The 18582-nt window shown below is 38.4% G+C and overlaps 1 protein-coding gene across 4 annotated transcripts in view; it reads left to right on the top strand.

Annotated features, from left to right (window-relative positions):
* mast2 (microtubule associated serine/threonine kinase 2) overlaps window positions 1–18582 on the top strand; it is a 133886-nt gene that overhangs the window by 74975 nt on the left and 40329 nt on the right. For 3 of the 4 annotated variants that reach the window (XM_057337233.1, XM_057337232.1, XM_057337236.1), the window contains one exon: window positions 11486–11517. In XM_057337233.1, coding sequence (XP_057193216.1) covers window positions 11486–11517 — 32 coding nt within the window. Of the gene's footprint in view, window positions 1–11485; window positions 11518–14421; window positions 14521–16071; window positions 16243–18582 lie in introns of those variants that run through there. The other variant, XM_057337234.1, reaches the window with a different exon arrangement.

Below are 18582 nucleotides of genomic sequence, written 5' to 3'. Positions count from 1 at the left end.
GATTTCAAACTGCCTTACAAATCGGACTACATTTTGTTGGCAACGGCCAACTTTCAACGATCCAATCAGTACTCGATGAACGAAATCAAGTCCCACAAATCAAGTCCCACAACGTTTTTATTACCTCAGAATGAGCAGTATATGGAGTTAAAATACACGCAGTTTTTCTCAATATTTTTCTCAAATTAAGAAAACATATTATTAATAAAGTTATGAAATCTGGTCAAGAATAGAGTATTTTTTAAATAAATATTAAATTGAATGCTTAAAATTAAATCTTCATTGTGCAAATGAGTGTTTAAAACAGTCTGTCAGTCAGATAGCCCTCAGGTAGCAATTTCAGTCCGTAAATGCTGCTACTGATATTATAGAAATACTGATATCACAGCTTTGTTGTTTTAGTATCATCATGACATCCCTAGTTGAGCGCAGTACTTTTGACTAGAAGATGTTTGTGTGTGTCAGAGAGTTGGGTAGCACCTGGGAGTGGAATAGTGACTAGAAAAGCAGCATCTTTGTTTGCCTTCTGGTAATGAACTCAGACTTGTCACAGTCATGGGGGACAGAAGGAGAGGAAAGAGAATGTCAGGCATGGAGGGAGCAAATCGTCGCTGTCGGGCGGAATCCTCGTATCTCCAAAATCATTATTTTTCAGGAAATTAAAAAAACGGCATATTTTTTGAGTTATTAAACATTGTATCGTTAAAGTTGGTATTATACCTTATATTGCTATCATATACTGTTGTGTACCAACATTAACACAACATTTCCCCAAACCATGTTTAATCGGAGATACAAGGTTTATGATTTGGGAGCAGGGAGATACGAGATTATGCTGTCATTGATAAGAATGGTACGGACACAGACGTCGCTGCTGCCAGCAGTGTTCATCAAAGTCTGCGGTCGCGTTGAGCCTTTTGACAAGAGACGAGGCTTTAAGAGCTAATGAAAGCTAATGATTGTGGTTACATACATCTTCCTAAACTCTATTTTAAAAGTTAGAGCTATGAGTGATGCAATACCAAAATAAAACGTTAAACAGGCTGTCTAATATAGGCGGAAATTAATCTGCACGCAAATAAAGTCGGCGGTCGCGTTGAGCATCTTGACAAGAGAAAAGGCTTCAATCGTTAAACAAAACTAACGACTGTGGTTACATACATCTTCCTAAACTCTATTTTAAAGGTTTAAGAACTATAAGTGATGTAAAACAAAAAACGATGAGCTGACTAGGCTGTCTAATAGGCGGAAATTCGCCGAATCTGCTTGCAAACTTACCTTCGTGGCTCACGGGCTTCCTTCTGCACCGAAGCATTACAGCTATCGATTTTTAACAAAACAGGCCTACTCAAATGTATCTAACCTAACTATTTTCACTCGTTATTGTCTAAAAAACTTTCAATCAGGAGACGTAATGCCGAGAGGCTCCCGCGGAGTGAAGAAGAGGTAGAGTTACGAGACTTCTCAGACAGTTGAAGTGTCCAATGGAGTTAAGAGATTTGCTCTCAAGTTATTTTCAACACTTTAGATTGGTTAATAATTTGTAAAAATAACAGACCCACATGGGGACAGACCAATAGCATCGATTTGTGAAAAAATATGAAATTGACCAAATTTGGACATAGGAGGTTTCTGCCCGACAGCGACGAAATACAATTTCATTCCAGTCATGGTTAGGGATGGGTATCGTTAAGATTTTATCAATATCGATACCGATATCGATACTGCTTATTGATACCGGTACTTATCAATACTGTTATCGATACTACACTCTATAATTTGATGCAAAAACACATGATGTGAAAAGATGTTAAACATTTTAAGTTTCTTTATTACAGCTGAGCTTTAGAACTGCAGTTTACAAATGCTTCTGAGCAAACAGAAAATGCCACATAACAAAACGTGTGTGTGTTCCATAGCATACCACTTGCGGCACATAGCATGTGCATAGGAGCACATCATAATGTAATTCAACATATTTACTTTACATCGCTATGGTTATTTGGCTGGTAGACCGTATTTCTTTTTTCCTTTCTGGTTTTAGATCTACATAAATGTAAGTACTATTTTCTAAGCAAGTAATATTTTTTTAATTATATGTACTTTTTTTTATAATTTTACTAGCACATTTACTTCAATTTACTAAAGTAAGTAAATATACTCCATGGCCAAATTATTAAAAACAATGTTATAACTTGTTATCAAATAAAGGACTTTTATTTTGACGGGTTGTCGCAAAGGGGTATTTGACGGAAGCTTCCTCGGTGTGAAACGCGGACGCTGAAAGCTCCACAAGCGCAACCATGCCACTCTTTCACTCATAAACACGCAAAACAAGCAGATTACAAATACATCGCCGAAATCATATGGCCCTAGATATCACACATACGTCGAGCAAACTTCCTCTAATTCGCCATTTAACATTTAACACCCGAATACACAGAGATAAAACAACGCAAGTATCGATAACAGTATCGTTTGTCATGAAGCTTATCGATACTCTGGTATCGACCCAATTATGTACCGGTCCAAAAAAGTACCGCTTCTCGGTAACCATCCCTAGTCATGGTGGAGCAGGGAATCTACTTGGCTGCCTAATTTGAGGTACTCTGAAAATATGTTCAATAAAAAACGAAGGCTATATTTAAATCGTATCTGGGTCACGAGCAGGTTGTCACACTTTGTAGATTTTATATTCGGGAATCGGCTCAGTAGTTTTCTTAGAGTTGAGAAAGATAAAATGACACACTTTTTGAATCTCAAACTGAAGGTTTAATACGTTGTAACCTGTGCCTGTTTTATTAGTCCATGAACCTTTCTAAACTTGAGATTTTACCTCAGCGGTGTAAAATAGGTCAGCGTACATTATATTTACATTTCTGATTCCTTCCTACAGCTTTCCTGTTTCATGAAGGCTCACGCGCACCTGAAACGACCCTGTTTTTTTCTAATGCTCTTCCACTCCATGATGTGTTGTTCTGTCACTTTTGTCACTCAAAGCACACCTGAATAGCATCCAGATCAAACCATACGCAGAACAGCGCTGCATTATTTAAGCCCCCATTTTTGGTGAGGCGTCTCAGAGTTGCGAGCAATCCGGCAGACATTCGTGTTTTGAAAGTCTTCCTTCTACTCTGTCACCGTATATGTAGAAGATGGATGAGCTCTCTTTGAATGCCTCGGTCGGCAATATATACCAATCAGGCAGCCTGCTGCTGCACATGGAGAGCTTCTCGGAGATCTGACAGAAAGTTGCTACAGCATCGTAAACCTTCGCCTGACGCTAATGCAAAATGATTTGCAGAGAAAACAGTGTTAGCGGCAGCATAAAGCGTTACAGTTCAAATAAAGGTAACAGCAACATAGCTGTCAACACACACACATACCGACGAATACGCTTCCCGCTTGACACGCTAGAACGGCATTACTGGATTTTAATTGTTTAAAGGTAAAAAAAGAAAAGAAACTGTCAATCTTAGTAAAAGCATTGTGTTTTTCTTCTCTCTCCATTATCTCCACTTGGAAATTTCATCGAAGTATGTAGATTTAATTTGAATATGCAAATTCTAATTAGGATTAGTGTTTTTACGTTCTTTTTTCATTTTCCACAGTTTGATAGTCAGCGTGAATAGCTAGACTGATCACCAGATTAGCATTTTAGTGAGGGAGCGAAGTAGAAGACAGAATGAGTGAATTAGGGACTTCCTCCCTAGACAGTCCTGTCTGCCAAAAGCCCACCACAATAGTAGAGATAATTACTTGGTGCTCACTTCCAACAACATGAGATCCTCATATATCACGATTGCTAATTTTGCCGATTTAGCCTTCACGCAACGTGATGGGCGGCTGGTGACAGGTCCAAGTTTACTTTGTGCGTATTGATGAGGGGGCACCTCTTAAAAGCTGCAGCTGCATCCAGCGGAAGAGTCTCACAGTATTTCTTGATGTTTAATCTTGTATTCACTTTTCTCTCTATAAACCTCAGCTGCTCTGTGTCCTGTCTTTCCCTGCGGCCCCGCCTCGACCATCTTCCTGTCCTACATACTCCATGCGCCAACTCCAATGAATATGAATGTGCTACAACCAGAATGAACCGCACGGTTCTCTCACACGCAACTGGGTTCAGTCTGTCCTGTGTCTTACGGTAAATGATGGCCATACCTGTCAGAGCAAACCCTAAGCCCAAGTATTACATTTCTGTGCTCTTGTCCAACACTATTTGTGCTTTGGACCTGAATGTGACCGTACCTTAAATTGTGCGGCTTGTTGAGTTGAAAATTGGCCCACAGACTTTGGAAGAGGGACCTTAGCCATGTCTGGAGACCAGTACCACTCTAAGTCCCGATTCACATTTCGTGTCTAAAACCGCGCGGAAAACGCAAGCCGTGCTGCTTTCTCTCTTCAAATGACCCACAGCGTGCGCGCGGCACTCCGAAAAGTTGAACTATTTCCATCTCGATGCGGCGCCGACGCGCCTAGAAAAATGTGCGCATACGTTTAAAATAACGAATATGCGCGTGGAAAAGACGCGAAATGTGAATCGGGCCTAAAGGTGCTTTCAGACCGCCAGCGACTGTGTCGCTTTGTGTTGCTTTGTGTTGCTAGTCTCTTGCTATGAGGTTGTTAGAAGGCGTTCCTAGCTTTGGTTGCTCTAGTAACATTTAAGGTCTTTGCACATACAGTCCGAAATTTTCGTATGCCTTTTTCGTATTTGGCTCTCGTTTGTACGGTGTCTCTGAATTGTTAAAAAAGGCCACTCAAAATGCTTGACAGATGCGAAAAACGCAGAAAATCGAACCCGGTCCGAATTTTTTTATGACAAACGAAAATATCGGAGGCAGTGTGTAAATGTGATTGACACAACGTGAGGTCGTATTTATTTTTTAACGTGCAGAAATTTTGGACGCTAATTTCGCAAATGTGCAATGGGCTTTATAAACAAACCCTGCAGTAACTGACGAGAGACGGATGACGTGAGCGCCGCTGCTTTACTCCTATTGATAGTCGCTCCCGAAAGTCGCTCGTCATTCGTATAAAGTTGAGCAAATCTCAACTTTGTCGCGTCGCTAGACACGCCCACTTCCTGTCACCAACTGTCACTGACGCTCGTATCGCCGGCTCTCCATTGAAATGAATGACATCACCTCGCTTTGTCGCAGGGTGTCGCTGGCGGTCTGAACGGGGCATAATATCTTTCAGAAAATAGTGTGTATAAATGTAATTATTTGTGTTGGTATGGAGATCTTAATGATTCTGCCATTGTAACTAAACCATATAGAAATCCTTGTCTTATTATCATTCAATGGACTTTTGTGTGAGAATTAGCAGAGCCTTCAATAGTCCACCCTTCAATGTTTTATAGTTAATTATTATAATAATGTTCCCGGTCTTATCCTTTTAGTACAGATGGCTCTGATGTTTCTCACTCGTTGTCTCTGTCTCACCTCTGTCAGTTTGGTTTACCTTCTTGTTTGTTCATTGTAAGTAATTAGTCTCGACAGGCTTAGTGCTACACCTCATTTGCTCCATGAGATGATTTAACAGTCCTCAGCCCTGCTTAATGCATTCACTTGTGATCACTGGACCCTCTTGACCTTTTATTTTTTATATGATTACAGGAAGTAGTGGTTCATTTGTCACTTTCTACAGTACTAAGAGTTCACAATGGGTCGTATAGTTATACTATACAGTACTTTATTTCACTTTAGAGATTTTACGTTGATTGTTGACACATTCATTGTCAACATATATTGATTGTTTATAATTTAATGGATTATAATTTCAGACAAAGTGCAGCAGTGTGTCCAAGGGTACTGCCATATCACACTTGTTAACATACACTATTTTTGCTCTTGATTTTAGATTTTTCTGTAGACCAACATATTTTGTGATTATGCATAATATTGGCATTATTGTTAAAGAAGTCTGAACTCAAAACTGCATTTTAAAGCTGTCTCCCTCAGCATCACCATTGTTGCCGTTAGGATTACCCTTCCTGCATCTGTAATTTTCTGTTAAGGAAATGTTCCTGTTGTTCCATGAGAAACAGAATGTTAATATGGTTGTCCCACACATAGACTTGCACTCTTACAGCTTAAGATTTTGGCCAGAGCTGTTTGTTTCTATCCTGAAGCCTGTGGACACTAGTGGGGTTGGGACAGAGCAGCACTTTGACAGCTGTTGTCAAATCTTTCTGCTCTGTCTATCAGTATGAATCTCACGTTTCGGTGGAGGATGTAGTTTTTTACTAGCTGAATAGCTATACTTTTTCATGTTAGAAATTCTACAAGGTTGTACTACTATGCCTTGAACGGCGTTTTCTTTCAAGCCGAGGTGTGTTGGTTACTATGATACGCTGAGCATGAAAAAAACACTGAGCGCCAGCCCTGAGCCTGTGGAAAAGAACGCTGTTTTTCTGTTGGAATAAATTGAAAAAAGACGCCGTACGCTGGCAAACGCCTCGGTGGACACAGCCCCTTAAAATGTAAAACTCTAGTTTTGTTTGCTTGCAGAAAAACATCAACATTATAAGTTGGTTGTTGGATTTTGATTGAACTAGCCTTAGACCAAGAGCAGTGTTTAGTTGATACCTCAGGCAAAGTTGATATTTCAACCAAAAATGGGAAATTCTGCCATAATTTACTTACTCTTAAGTTGTATAAATTTTAGGGCTGTCAAAAGATTAATCGCGATTAATCGCATCCAGAATAAAAGTTTGTGTTTACATAATATATATCTGTGTACTGTGCATAATAATTTTGTATTTATTAACACATTCACATCCATGCATATATTTAAGAAAAATCTAAAAATTAATAAACATTTATATATCATTTCAATTACTGGTAAATATAAATAAATACATGTAAATATTTCCTAAATATGTATACTTGTGTATGTGTTTGTATTTATAAATACAAAATAAATATGCACAGTACATAGACATATGTTATGTAAACACAAACCTTTATTCTGGATGCGATTAATCATGATTAATCGTTTGACAGCCCTAATAAATTTCATTGTTCTGCTAAATGTTAAGCAAGACGTTTGAAAGAATGTGAGAAACCAAACAGTTCTGTTGACTATCATAGTAGGAAAAACAACTATAGTAGTCGGTGGTGCCCCAGAACTGTTTGGTTTCTTGTGTAAAATTCACACATTCAGTATTTGCATCATCTTGACACATTCTATAATGAATTACATATTGAATGTGCAGTGTGTTTAGCAAGGGCAAAGAGGCTTTTGTAATGTGCTCTGTTAGCTTGAAATCTACGCCGGAGGGCATGGCATTACATGTCAGCATCAATCAAGAGAATTCGAGTTGTCTGACAAACATTAAACTGTTGCGAAGGAGAGCAAGATCCAACCAGGCGCCGCTATACCTTATGGCTCAATGAGGTCACAATATAAGTGCACAGCATCTAGATACAACAGTCACACTGTTTAACCCGAAACCTGACATCTATCTCGCTTAAGTCCATTTGACAGTGTAAACACAGAATTGCTTATCACACTACAGCTTTGGATGGCCTCAACCATTTCCAACAGTCCATTTAAGCAGTGTGCTGCTGCTTTTGACCCATCTCCCTGATTAAATTTCCCTGCAACTACAGCTTCCTGTCATGCTGGACGGACTTAAGAAATATTGATGGCCTCCATCGGAGAGATTGCTTTTGTGCAAGAACATGGGGTCTGCTCCAAACTGTCACTCTGGCTAATTTCATTGCCCAGCCTTTTAGCTCATAGCAATGACAGAGCCTTGGCTTGGGATGCTGTTGTGTGTGTGCATCTTTGTGTATCGGATCAACTGTTCCCTGGTCTACTGCAGACCCCACCCTCCATATGCCTTAATGTAATCAGTCTGCCAGAACACAGATCATTTGGCTCAGATTACATATCTTTATATGAATATCATTTATTTTTAACCTATTACTTAAAAAACACAGCACAAACATTAATACTACATCTGGCTGTGTATACAAAATTACATGATAATAACAAGATGCCTTAGTTTTTCCCATCTCGCTGTCGAACGAAAGAGCACACCTTTTGTTTTTGCCCTTGTAGTCCAGTTTTGTTCAAGGTAGGGCTGTCAAACGATTAATCGCGATTAATCGCATCCAGAATAAAAGTTTGGGTTTACATAATGTATGTCTGTGTACTGTGCATTTTAATTTTGTATTTATAAAAGCAGACACGTTTATTTAAGAAAAAATAAAATGTTAATATTAATAAAAATGTACATATAATTTAAATTATTGGCAAATATAAATAAATACATTTAAACATTTTCTAAATATATATACACGTTTGTGTACATGTATGTGTTTATAAATACTAAATTAATATGCACAGTACACAGACATACAGTACATTACGTAAACACAGACTTTTATTCTGGATGCGATTAATGGTGATTAATCGTTTGACAGCCCTAGTTCAAGGATTATTTTTTTAGGCTCTCCTTTCCATCACTCAGAACTCAGATGGGGGTTCAGTTCTCCCGAACACAAATGCAGCATCCCGATACACGCTAACAAGGTTTAGCCCATCTACAGCACCAGCAGGGTGATGCATTTGTACCTGTGTTCAGTATTGGGGATGCATTGGCGAGCACTTCAGGCTTGTTATGGAGAAAGAGAGAGAGCAGGTTACAGAGGTCAAGAGAGAGAGAGCTGGAACAGTTTTTTCTAACGGCACAGAGGGAAAGTAATCTCAAGTTTTTGAAAAGCAGGAAAAGCTGCCACATATAACGCCTCCAGGCATATCAATATGTATCTGTGGAGTCGCTAATTAAAAAGTAGGGGCATGTTTTGCTAAAGTTGCACTTTGAGAATATGAAGGTTCCTTGACTGAGTCCCCATCCAATCTGGAGAGACAGATGTCTCATAGACATGCTTTAAATACTGTTATAGATCTCGGTCTCTCTTTCTGTCTCTCTCATACAGTAACTACTGTTCATTTCCATGGCCGTCCATTATCTATGTTCTTTTATGGTCCATCATGTTCAATCTTCTGTTCTGTCAGATATTACAGTAGTAAGAGATGATTGGGAGGCTGAAGTGCATTTAAAGTGTTATACCGTCAGCCAGAAATTGCACTTAAATCGAATAGAACTTGATTGTCATTGTTTAGGCGCAACGAAATACAGTTTAGCAGCTCTTCTGGATGACAGGTGAACAATTATAAAAACACAATTATAAAATTATAAGAAATAAAATATATGCAGTTAAATGTAGGAGCAGCCAAACAAAGAAGAACGTTTATTCATTCCATATCCGTGCAAACTTATACATGCTACGTGCTTATATGGTCCCAGTTGTAACTATAATTATAATGTGTGTGCGTGTATGCTTGTACCCACTTAACTATATTTTAGAGACACATTTGTTCCCAAAAATGAGCAAAACCTGGCAAATCCAAGCAAAACCTCCCTTTCGAGATGCTACTATATTTTTGTTTTTTACAAATGAAGACAAGTTTGTAAAAATGCTAAATGTTTTCTTTCAGGGTTAGAGTGTGGGTTATGGGTACGTAACAGTATTAATAACTAGCTTTGTATAAAAACAATAGAAGTCTATTGCAAAAAAAGCATCAAATATAATTAAAAAAATGTATTGAAGCAGTCATTTACAATGCTGGAAAAAGTTGTTGTAGATCCTCCTTAAGCAGCAACTGATGTTTCATGTAGTGTTTTGTGTAAGCTGCTGTCCTTCTGAAACCTCGTATCTCCATATTTCGTGATTTTTATTTTTTGCCATGAATCATTGTTATTAGTCACCCTTTATGTTTTTCACTGGGTTTTGCAAATATCTAACAAATAAAAAGTATTAAAAAGTGCTTGTCAACTTTGACAACACAGTATGTAATCATTAAAAAGTACAGTGTTTTTTCCATTGCTTGAAAAACTGCAAATTTGGACATGCGAGGTTTAGAAGGACAGCAAAGATTTGCATTTATGCATTTGGCAGATGGTTTTATGCAAAGCCACTTACAGTGCCTTTTTTACGGGTACTTTTTTAAGGAATTGAAATGAGGACCTTTGCGCTACATTAATATTTCTAACAGTCTTTCTTTTCAAACTTCTTGTAATGTGTTTTATTCATTATTTTTCCCTTGATGGAAGCTGTATAGTCTTATTGCACTCAATAACACTCACATCATTTCAAACCCTATATTGTGCCTAAAAACAACAGCTAAACCTGATGTATAAACACGGTGTCAACAGACTAAACTTAGTCCCAACTGCTTTGTTTGTGTTACTAGATGAATTGAATCGGTAAGGATCATTACTCACAAGACCAGTGCCCGTACACCCACACTGTTAATGGATGTTGGGCCCCGTGAACATATCCCATGATTGAAAATAATGACTTATCTAAAAGCCAGTGTTTGTGTTGGCTATTAGTCAGTCAATGGCACTGTTCGGGTTTTGTTTTGATAGAAAGATTTAACACTCACACCATTCTCCTAATACAATGATTGTTGCCATGGGCAACCCGACTATCAACATATCCAATGTTTGCCAGGTCGCTATTTGACAGACACATTATTGCACTTTTTGTCCCATGTGCTCCATATCTCTCGCTTTGGATGTTTTTCCACCATGCTGTCTGATTATGTTGGTAAACTTCACGGTTGTTTTTCGAAGAGCCGAGTTTGTATTAATCCCTGCTGGTTTTGTTGTATGTGCATGATTATGGTGTATGTGCACTCACACAGATATTTACACTAGTAAATCTGCTCTCTATGGGCGACAACAGATGGAATAGTCTTATTTTGTGTTTGTACGCTCTGTCCTGTGGGTCCTCTGGACCTGATATCGGTTGTATTTTCTTGGTCCAGCTAACAGTATGCATGCGCAACCCTAAGATAAATATTGCTGGAGTGTGTTACTTGGTTCACTTTTGCCATCTAGTGGTTGCTTTTGTAAATGCACTAGTCACACAGTTCAAATGTAAAATCAATTTAAAAATTGCATTTTGATGCCTCTGAGTTTGTAGAGCGTGTGTGTACATGTGCATGTATATACAGTATGCATACACACCTATATACTTTTACAGGTAGAGGTATACAATATTAAGTAAAAAGCCAATTGTTACTATTTGTACTATAATGTAATGTAATGTAAATGCATTCTGTTTTTAGCATTCATTGTAAAACTATAAATTAGATTTTGGTAGTGTAGGATACAGTAAACCATTCCACTCTGTCCTTAATTTAATCTAGAATATAACAAATCATGTAATATTTGTGCTTTTGTATAATAACTGAACACAAAGTTTCACTATGCAAACAGTTCACATATTGTCATCTGAGTGGTTATGTGGAATTGCGCCACCTGGTGGATTATTTAATGCATGCACTTCATTTAGGTTTTCCTAAAATCTTACATGCTGTTCACAAGCTCTGAAATTGACATACATAATATTTGTGACACACAATTTTTAAATCTTGCCATTTTTTTCTTTCTTCATTCCAGAAGGAGCTGAGTCTTCCCAGAAGAGGCAGTTTGTGAGTACCTGATTTCTTTTGGATTTTTAATCTCAGTTAATATAGAGGGCCCTTAAAATCAGTGAATGCTGCATATTCTGGAAAACCTGACCTTGAGAAAAAGATTGAAAACATTTTCTGAAGAGAATGCTATGCCCATTCAGCAAAGAGTTGCCTAGGTCTGCTCATCTGTTTTATTTACGCTCATGTCCCGTTGGTGTTTTTACAGATACTTAGAGAATGATGGAGAAACAGCTTCGTTGTTGCACTTTTGACGTCGTGCCATCTGGATACAAAGGCTTATTAGTATTGTTGGTATTTATTCTTATGATATTTATGTGATTTGGGTAGTTACAGATTTGGGTAGCGCCTGATAAAAAATATCTGTAACGTATATATTAATATTCATTAAAGAATAATTAAATATAAAAATAATGATGAATAATAACATAGGTAAAATAATGAAGAAAACTAATAAAGAATACATAAAATAGTGATGAGTCACAACATAAACTTTAGTTGGAAACAAAAAAGTACAAGAACAAGACTGTGTACTTAAAGTCTTTAGTGAGTGAATTAACCGCAATCCCATGACACATTGTGAATGACGTTATCAAATGATATAAAGGGTTTTAGTCAGACAGGAAGGATGTTAAAGCAGACATTTAATCTTGTGACTATGCCTTTACGTCTGTATACTGCCTGATAAGAAACATGTTTAATATCTCTGACACATGCTGTATCAGTTCGGTTAGCATTCCTACCAGATCACAGTGTTGGATGCAGTTTACCATGCATGGATTGGGGTCACGGGGTCAAAGGTGACCGGTAGAGCAAAGACAGGCAGATTACAGCAGGCTTTTTCCGACAGCTGAGCATCTCGGTTCTATTTCTCACACACCTATCTATATCTTCATGCGTATTTATTTTTAACCGACTGCCAGCAAAGAATGTGCACTTTACAACCAATCGTGAGATAGAGCAATATCAGAATCAGAAAAGAGGGGGAGGTGGGTGGTGTAATACTGAGATTGTGTACAAGCAGACTGTTGTCATGTTTTGTATGTATGCGCAGTCTCAGAGGTTTGCGTTCTGTCGTTGACTGGCAGGGGTGCCGTGGTGAGGGTTCACCGAGTTCATTGCGCAGTCTCAGAGGTTTGCGTTCTGTCGTTGACTGGCAGGGGTGCCGTGGTGAGGGTTCACCGAGTTCATTAAACCCCCGCTGGATTAAGTGACTTAATGAAATCAAGTCTTTTATTTAACCACACTGTTAGTCAGTGAGATCTCCGTTTATCCCCTCATTCGTGGGGGGGGGGGGTGCTCTCTGACTCATCTCCTTACCTTCAATTCTTTTTTCACTTTCATCTTTGCACTTTCCTTGAATGAAATGAAATACTTATAACGTAATATGTTTAAATATAATTTTTATAAAATAACGTTTCTCAAGCAGTGGCATATGTTTTTATGGCCAGGTTTAAGAATTTTAGAAAATTAAGAAGATTAGAAAATGTAACTGGAAAACCAGAAACGTAAATTGATTTTTAAAAATCCTTGTCCAGTTATTGCAAACGAATGGAAAATTAATGCAAGTCACAAAGTTAAAGGTATGGAAAACCTTGTATGAGTGTTTGGTGTTGTTTGCATCCAACCTGGCATGACAGCACGTTGGATCCGCAAAAACATAATTGATTTTAGTGTGTCGGTGATATATTTTTAGCATATAAACATACATTTTACATTTCACATGCAAATCTACCATTTATAATGTATTTTAAAACATTTTTCATTGTATAGAAAAAGAGCACCCTGGGCATTATTCTAATGAACTCATTGTTGTATTTCGTAAAAAAAAAAACTATGACTATAACCAAAAATGAAAATTTGTTCATCATTTACCCACCCTCATGTCCTTTTAAACCTGTATGACTTTGTTTCTTCGCACGACACAAAATAAGATCTTTTAAAATTTGTAAGTAACCAAACAACACTTGCCCCTATTGACTTCCATTGTATGGACACAAAACCACTGCGACATTTCTCAAAAGGTCTTCCTTTGTGAGGGAAAAAAGTAATATAATGGTTTTAAACAACATGAGATTGACTAAATGATGACACATATTTTAACTTTTAGACACAAGTTTGTCAGTAATTGAATTAGATATGCAGTAGTTGTGTGTGTGTCTGTGTTGGAATTATTCAGATTTAGCATAAATGTTGCGCATCCTGTTTGTTGTCTCCTTGCTGGTCTGGGGTGCCACACTTAGACAAAAGTTGGGAACAGTGGATAGAACATTGTTGTTCTCTTAGTTCCCAGAAGTGTGTGTTAATAACCTATGTATGGAGGTGGACCTGTGTGAGGTGGGGGCGACAGCTGCACCTCCCCGAGGGTCTTGTGATATCATGAGAATACTTGCTCTCGCAGAGCTCTGTGGGTTTTGCGTCTTTGCTAATAGTGCCTGTGTGTTAGCAGGACAGTCAGAATTTAGAGAAGTTTTGCTGCCACCTTGATGTCTGATTTGCCCTGAAATTTGGATACGCTTTACTTCACTGCGGAAATGTTATATACTATTTTCTCGTTGGACTGATGTTATGGTACATCATGGTGCTCAGAAAGACATAAGGTTCCCGGACACAACTTTGAAAGGACTGAGATTTACCTGCAAATGCCATCATGACCTCGGGCACACAGAATTGGATACTCGCCTCTGGCAGCGGTCGAGCTGAGGCTGGATTATGGCACATCGTAATCTGACAGTTGATGACGTTTCTGCCGAAGCGAGAGCAAACATGGCTGGAATTGCTGAAATTGACTTGGAATTGACTTCCACCATGAGAGATGGTAGTTGCGTAGTTGACTTTAGCGGTATCGTATTTGGTGTTTTTACAACAGTGTTAAACTGAGGAGGTTCATCCCAGTTTCACCTCTAAATTCATCCAGCTTCAGTTGCCGTCCTCTCTGCTTTCAATAAATGTGAAAATGAAGAAAAGAAAGGAAAAACTTGGAGCTCCCAACCTGCATTTACAGTAAGAGTTGTTTTAGCTTACAAATGTATGTTTCATGCCAGAAAAGTGTGAGCTTACAAACTGTATTTGTAGTGATGTATGGAATATATAATGTAATTCTATTTGGAGCATCTGGCATGGGTCACATTTTGAACGTGCACAATGTGCATCTAGCGTTTGAGGTTTCTAAACATGACCACAGCATTAGCTTTACACAAACAGACCACAAACCCAGACTAGCACCAGGTTCTCTCTCTCTCTTGCACCCTCTCTCTCAGTTCTCTCTGAGAACCTGATACCTTCTTTTCACTTATGCACTTATGCATGAATTTCCAGCTCTCAGTCCAGCTGATTGACAGCCACAGTGTGTGGCTCAGCTTACAGCTTCCAAACATACAAACTGAGCCAAAAACACTCAGGGAAATATGAACGAAGTCCTTGGTCAGCGGAGGAGGTTTGTGGAAGATTCAGTCATGTCAAATGCCAGCTTATTGCCCAGTCAGCTCCTCTTGACCTGTCCGCTTCAGACTCCTGGCCACCTGCCCAGCTTTACGCAGGGAAGACTCAATCGAAAGTACAGATTTTGACATACCAGCCGTGGAAAAAATAGACTATTTTAAAATCATTTTTTATTTACTGTATATAGGTATAGTTTAGGTAAAATTATCATTTTTGTTTCATTCTGTGAACTGCTAACAATATTTTACCTAATTTTGAATTAAAAATATTGTTTCTATTTGCATTTATTTGCAGAAAATGAAAAGTGAAGAAACACGTCAAATTGTTTTCAGACCTCAAATACGGCAAAGACAAAAAAAAAACAAGTCCATATTCACTTTTAAGCAATACAACAATAATATAATGTATTTAGAAAGAATTTTTTAAAAAAGTAATGTGATTATCTTGATTTTTATCACAGTTTTCATGTGTCTTGCCATGCTGTCGGTCTTTCACATTGCTGTTGGATGACTTTGTCACTCCCGGGGTTTGATTTTGTTGAAATTTAACAGACACTGGACTGAACTGGCCAATGAAAAAGGCTATAAAAGTGTATAGCAGGATTAAAGTACTGACAACTGACATAAGTTTGTACAGTTTTCATTTCAAACACATCATTATGGAAATGAAATTCATGATCTTAATACTCATCACACATCAATGTGCAACTTGATTAATTGGTAAACAAACAAAAAAACGAAGGCGAGGAGAGCCTGACAAAACCGTTTTCGTGCATGTGTGCGTGTGATACTGCTGAAACAGCCTGTCACTACATCTCTCAGGCTTACCAGGGCAACTGACTGGCATACAAACAGCTCAAACGGGATCTTGTATTTCCACTAGAGCTTATGCTTGAGAGCAAAGGACAGTTCAGTTTGCCCCGCGTGGTTGAAATGTGGGCATAAACTGAAGTGGAAGAGGTCACATTGGCATATTAAGCCATTGCTTTGGTCATGTTTATAAACCGTAGGTCCATGCCCTCCAAACATACACACAAGGACAAACACTCAAAGCTTTTTTTTAATCCATTCATATTGCTCCCTGCTTTCCTCTCCTGCCATGTTCACTTAAAAGAATCTGGCCAACTGCTCAGTACCGTTGTCATGGCAACAGCAGCCTACTGCATCATCTCCTCTCCCCTACCTCCTGCTCCCCCTCTGCTCTCTTCCTTCCGTCCCCTGGTAGACCCGAGGGGCCTGCGTCTGCCCCTGTGCTCGCCCCTGGCACCAACCCCTTCATCTGGAGGTAAGCTTAAGAAATAGTCTAGCTTCGCTCGTCACTATGCTGCTGTAGCATTTTTGTTGAATCTTGTTGAAAGTTATATAATGGAGTAGTGTGGTGTTGTGGCTGCATATGTTGTTTTAAGTAAGAAAATTTGTGTAAGAAAACTTAATGCCAGTCCACTTTGATATGGTTTGTCAAAGTTGTGCGTACCTACTGTATACTGTATGTGTTTCGACTTCCTGTAGAACAGAATGAGAGAGATTCTGCTTGGAGACGGATGGGATCGAGCGGATCTGTACTGTTGCTTTGGAGTGTCAGAACATCATGTCTCATTCGGCAATGAGTGTGTGTCCGTGTTTGCTTATCTGAATTTTTCTGTGATCTCTTGTTTGTTGTCACAATTTGTTGAGCGCAGCGTGGTCACGTGTGTTCTATTTGTATATTTGCTTTTAGCCAATGTAGGGGGCACAATATGTTCATGTTTTTGGGGTACAGGGTATAACAATTTACAATGAAATAACAGTTAACTAAATGTGTGTGTTTTTTAGAGAGCATCCATTATTTAGAGGATCTGTGTGCACATTCTCTATAACCTTCTATTCACATTCAGCCAAACTTGAGGAAATCAGTTTTATTCATGCTCATCTATTTTCCTGCCCGCTGGTGATCTGGCCATATTTTATTGATCGCGATCACAATAATATGTTCAAAATGGCTTGCCTCTCACGTGAAGGCTCATTTCCCCTGTGTATTGACTTGATGCACCGGGCGCCTTTTTCCATTCTAAATGATGTTATCTTAGGAGCGGAATGGGTGTTTTTCACGGTTCCCTGCAGGTTAATACCAACAGAGAAGCTGTAGGGTTTCAAGTCTTAAAGCTTTTTAGAACTGCATGTATTAGAGCTCAACTCAACAGGGCGTCCAAAAGAGAGGCAGGAGTCTTCTTGTGGAGTTTTCCATACACTCACTTTTCCCCCGAATGGACATAAAATCTCCTTTTTGTTTCTTTCTCGTGTCGGCCTGCTGAACTGATGTATCTAAGACTAGCAAATAAACTGATCTGCAAGTCAGATATGAGACAAAAATGTCTTGTAGATGATCAATATTTTGCATAGAGACGGTAATAGAATATATAAAGAATATATAAAATTTAGGCAAACAATTGACAAAGCAATATGGGTTTGTATCATCTTGTGTTATATTAGTTAACATTCATAACAAATAAGTAATTTTCAGTTGTCTACTAATTTCAAGTCCTTAGTGTTAAAAAGTCTGACATCTCTACAGAATTCCTTCTGTGGTATGTGCCTGTTTTGCTAGTAATGACAACATGCACTCCAGCTGGCGTGAACTCCACAATATCCCAAACTTGATGATCCATGTCAGCCTGATGTTCCAAAGAATGTTCCGAAGAGTATCTTGTGCGCTTTAGTGGAAGAAAGTAAATTGGACGAAGAAGTTAAATGTCACAGATTTGCAGAACCCAGCTTTCGGATCTTTTACTAAATGCCTTGACCGGTTTTCTCTCAGTTTTGTTTATGTGCACATGTCTGACAGCGCAATAGTAAAAGTCCCAAACGGAAGTAATAGTAAAATAACGTATAAAAGTCCACTCTCGAATCATGCAGTTGATGTAGAAACGTCAAAATGAAGAACTATTGTTGCATATGCAGGTACTGCGGACATGAGAAAAATACAGCTTCTGACCGTTTTCCCGTTGCATTTTTAATTACTAAACAGACTATCGTCGGTGACGTCACTGCACGCGAGAAACCCGGAAAATCTCAAACTTCCATGTAAATGCGGTTTTATGCGTAGCCGGTTTATTACTATGCATGTCAACACGTGAAAACAGGTTTCTTTTTAAGCTGATTTTTTATGGATATCCGTTTATTGTTTGCATGTAAACGCACTCATTGTTTTAGAGGTCCAATGTGTCATTTTTCTGAGGATCTATAGACCGTTTCATCGGACGCGTGCGCTTAATTAATTTATGTTAATCTTGATTTATATAATTATTTTATTGTATCAACATTTTATGAAAAAAAATTTGTTTGAATTTTGTTGTATGTAAATTTTGTTAAACAAACAATTTGAATGGGTCCTGTGGTTTTGTCGTATTTAAAGAAACCGTATGGGACATTGGCATCTAGCGGTTAAGCTTGGTACGTTGGTTACGTTTAAATTCAAAATATTGGAGATGCAAGTTTAGCCAAGTATCGGTTCTTCTCGCTTTCTGTATTATTTGCGAATGTTTACCGGAAGTTAAGGGCAGTCCACGAACGTGCGCATGCGCAGTAACGTTTGTTTATGTTGTTGCTTTGAAACAGTCTATTGACAGAAATGCAATATAATTGTGTA

The sequence above is a fragment of the Triplophysa rosa genome, linkage group LG7, assembly GCF_024868665.1.
Source record: "Triplophysa rosa linkage group LG7, Trosa_1v2, whole genome shotgun sequence".
Lineage (NCBI taxonomy): Eukaryota > Metazoa > Chordata > Actinopteri > Cypriniformes > Nemacheilidae > Triplophysa > Triplophysa rosa.
The sequence above is the reverse complement of the archived record's forward strand: the minus strand, read 5'-3'. Positions and strand labels throughout refer to the sequence as shown.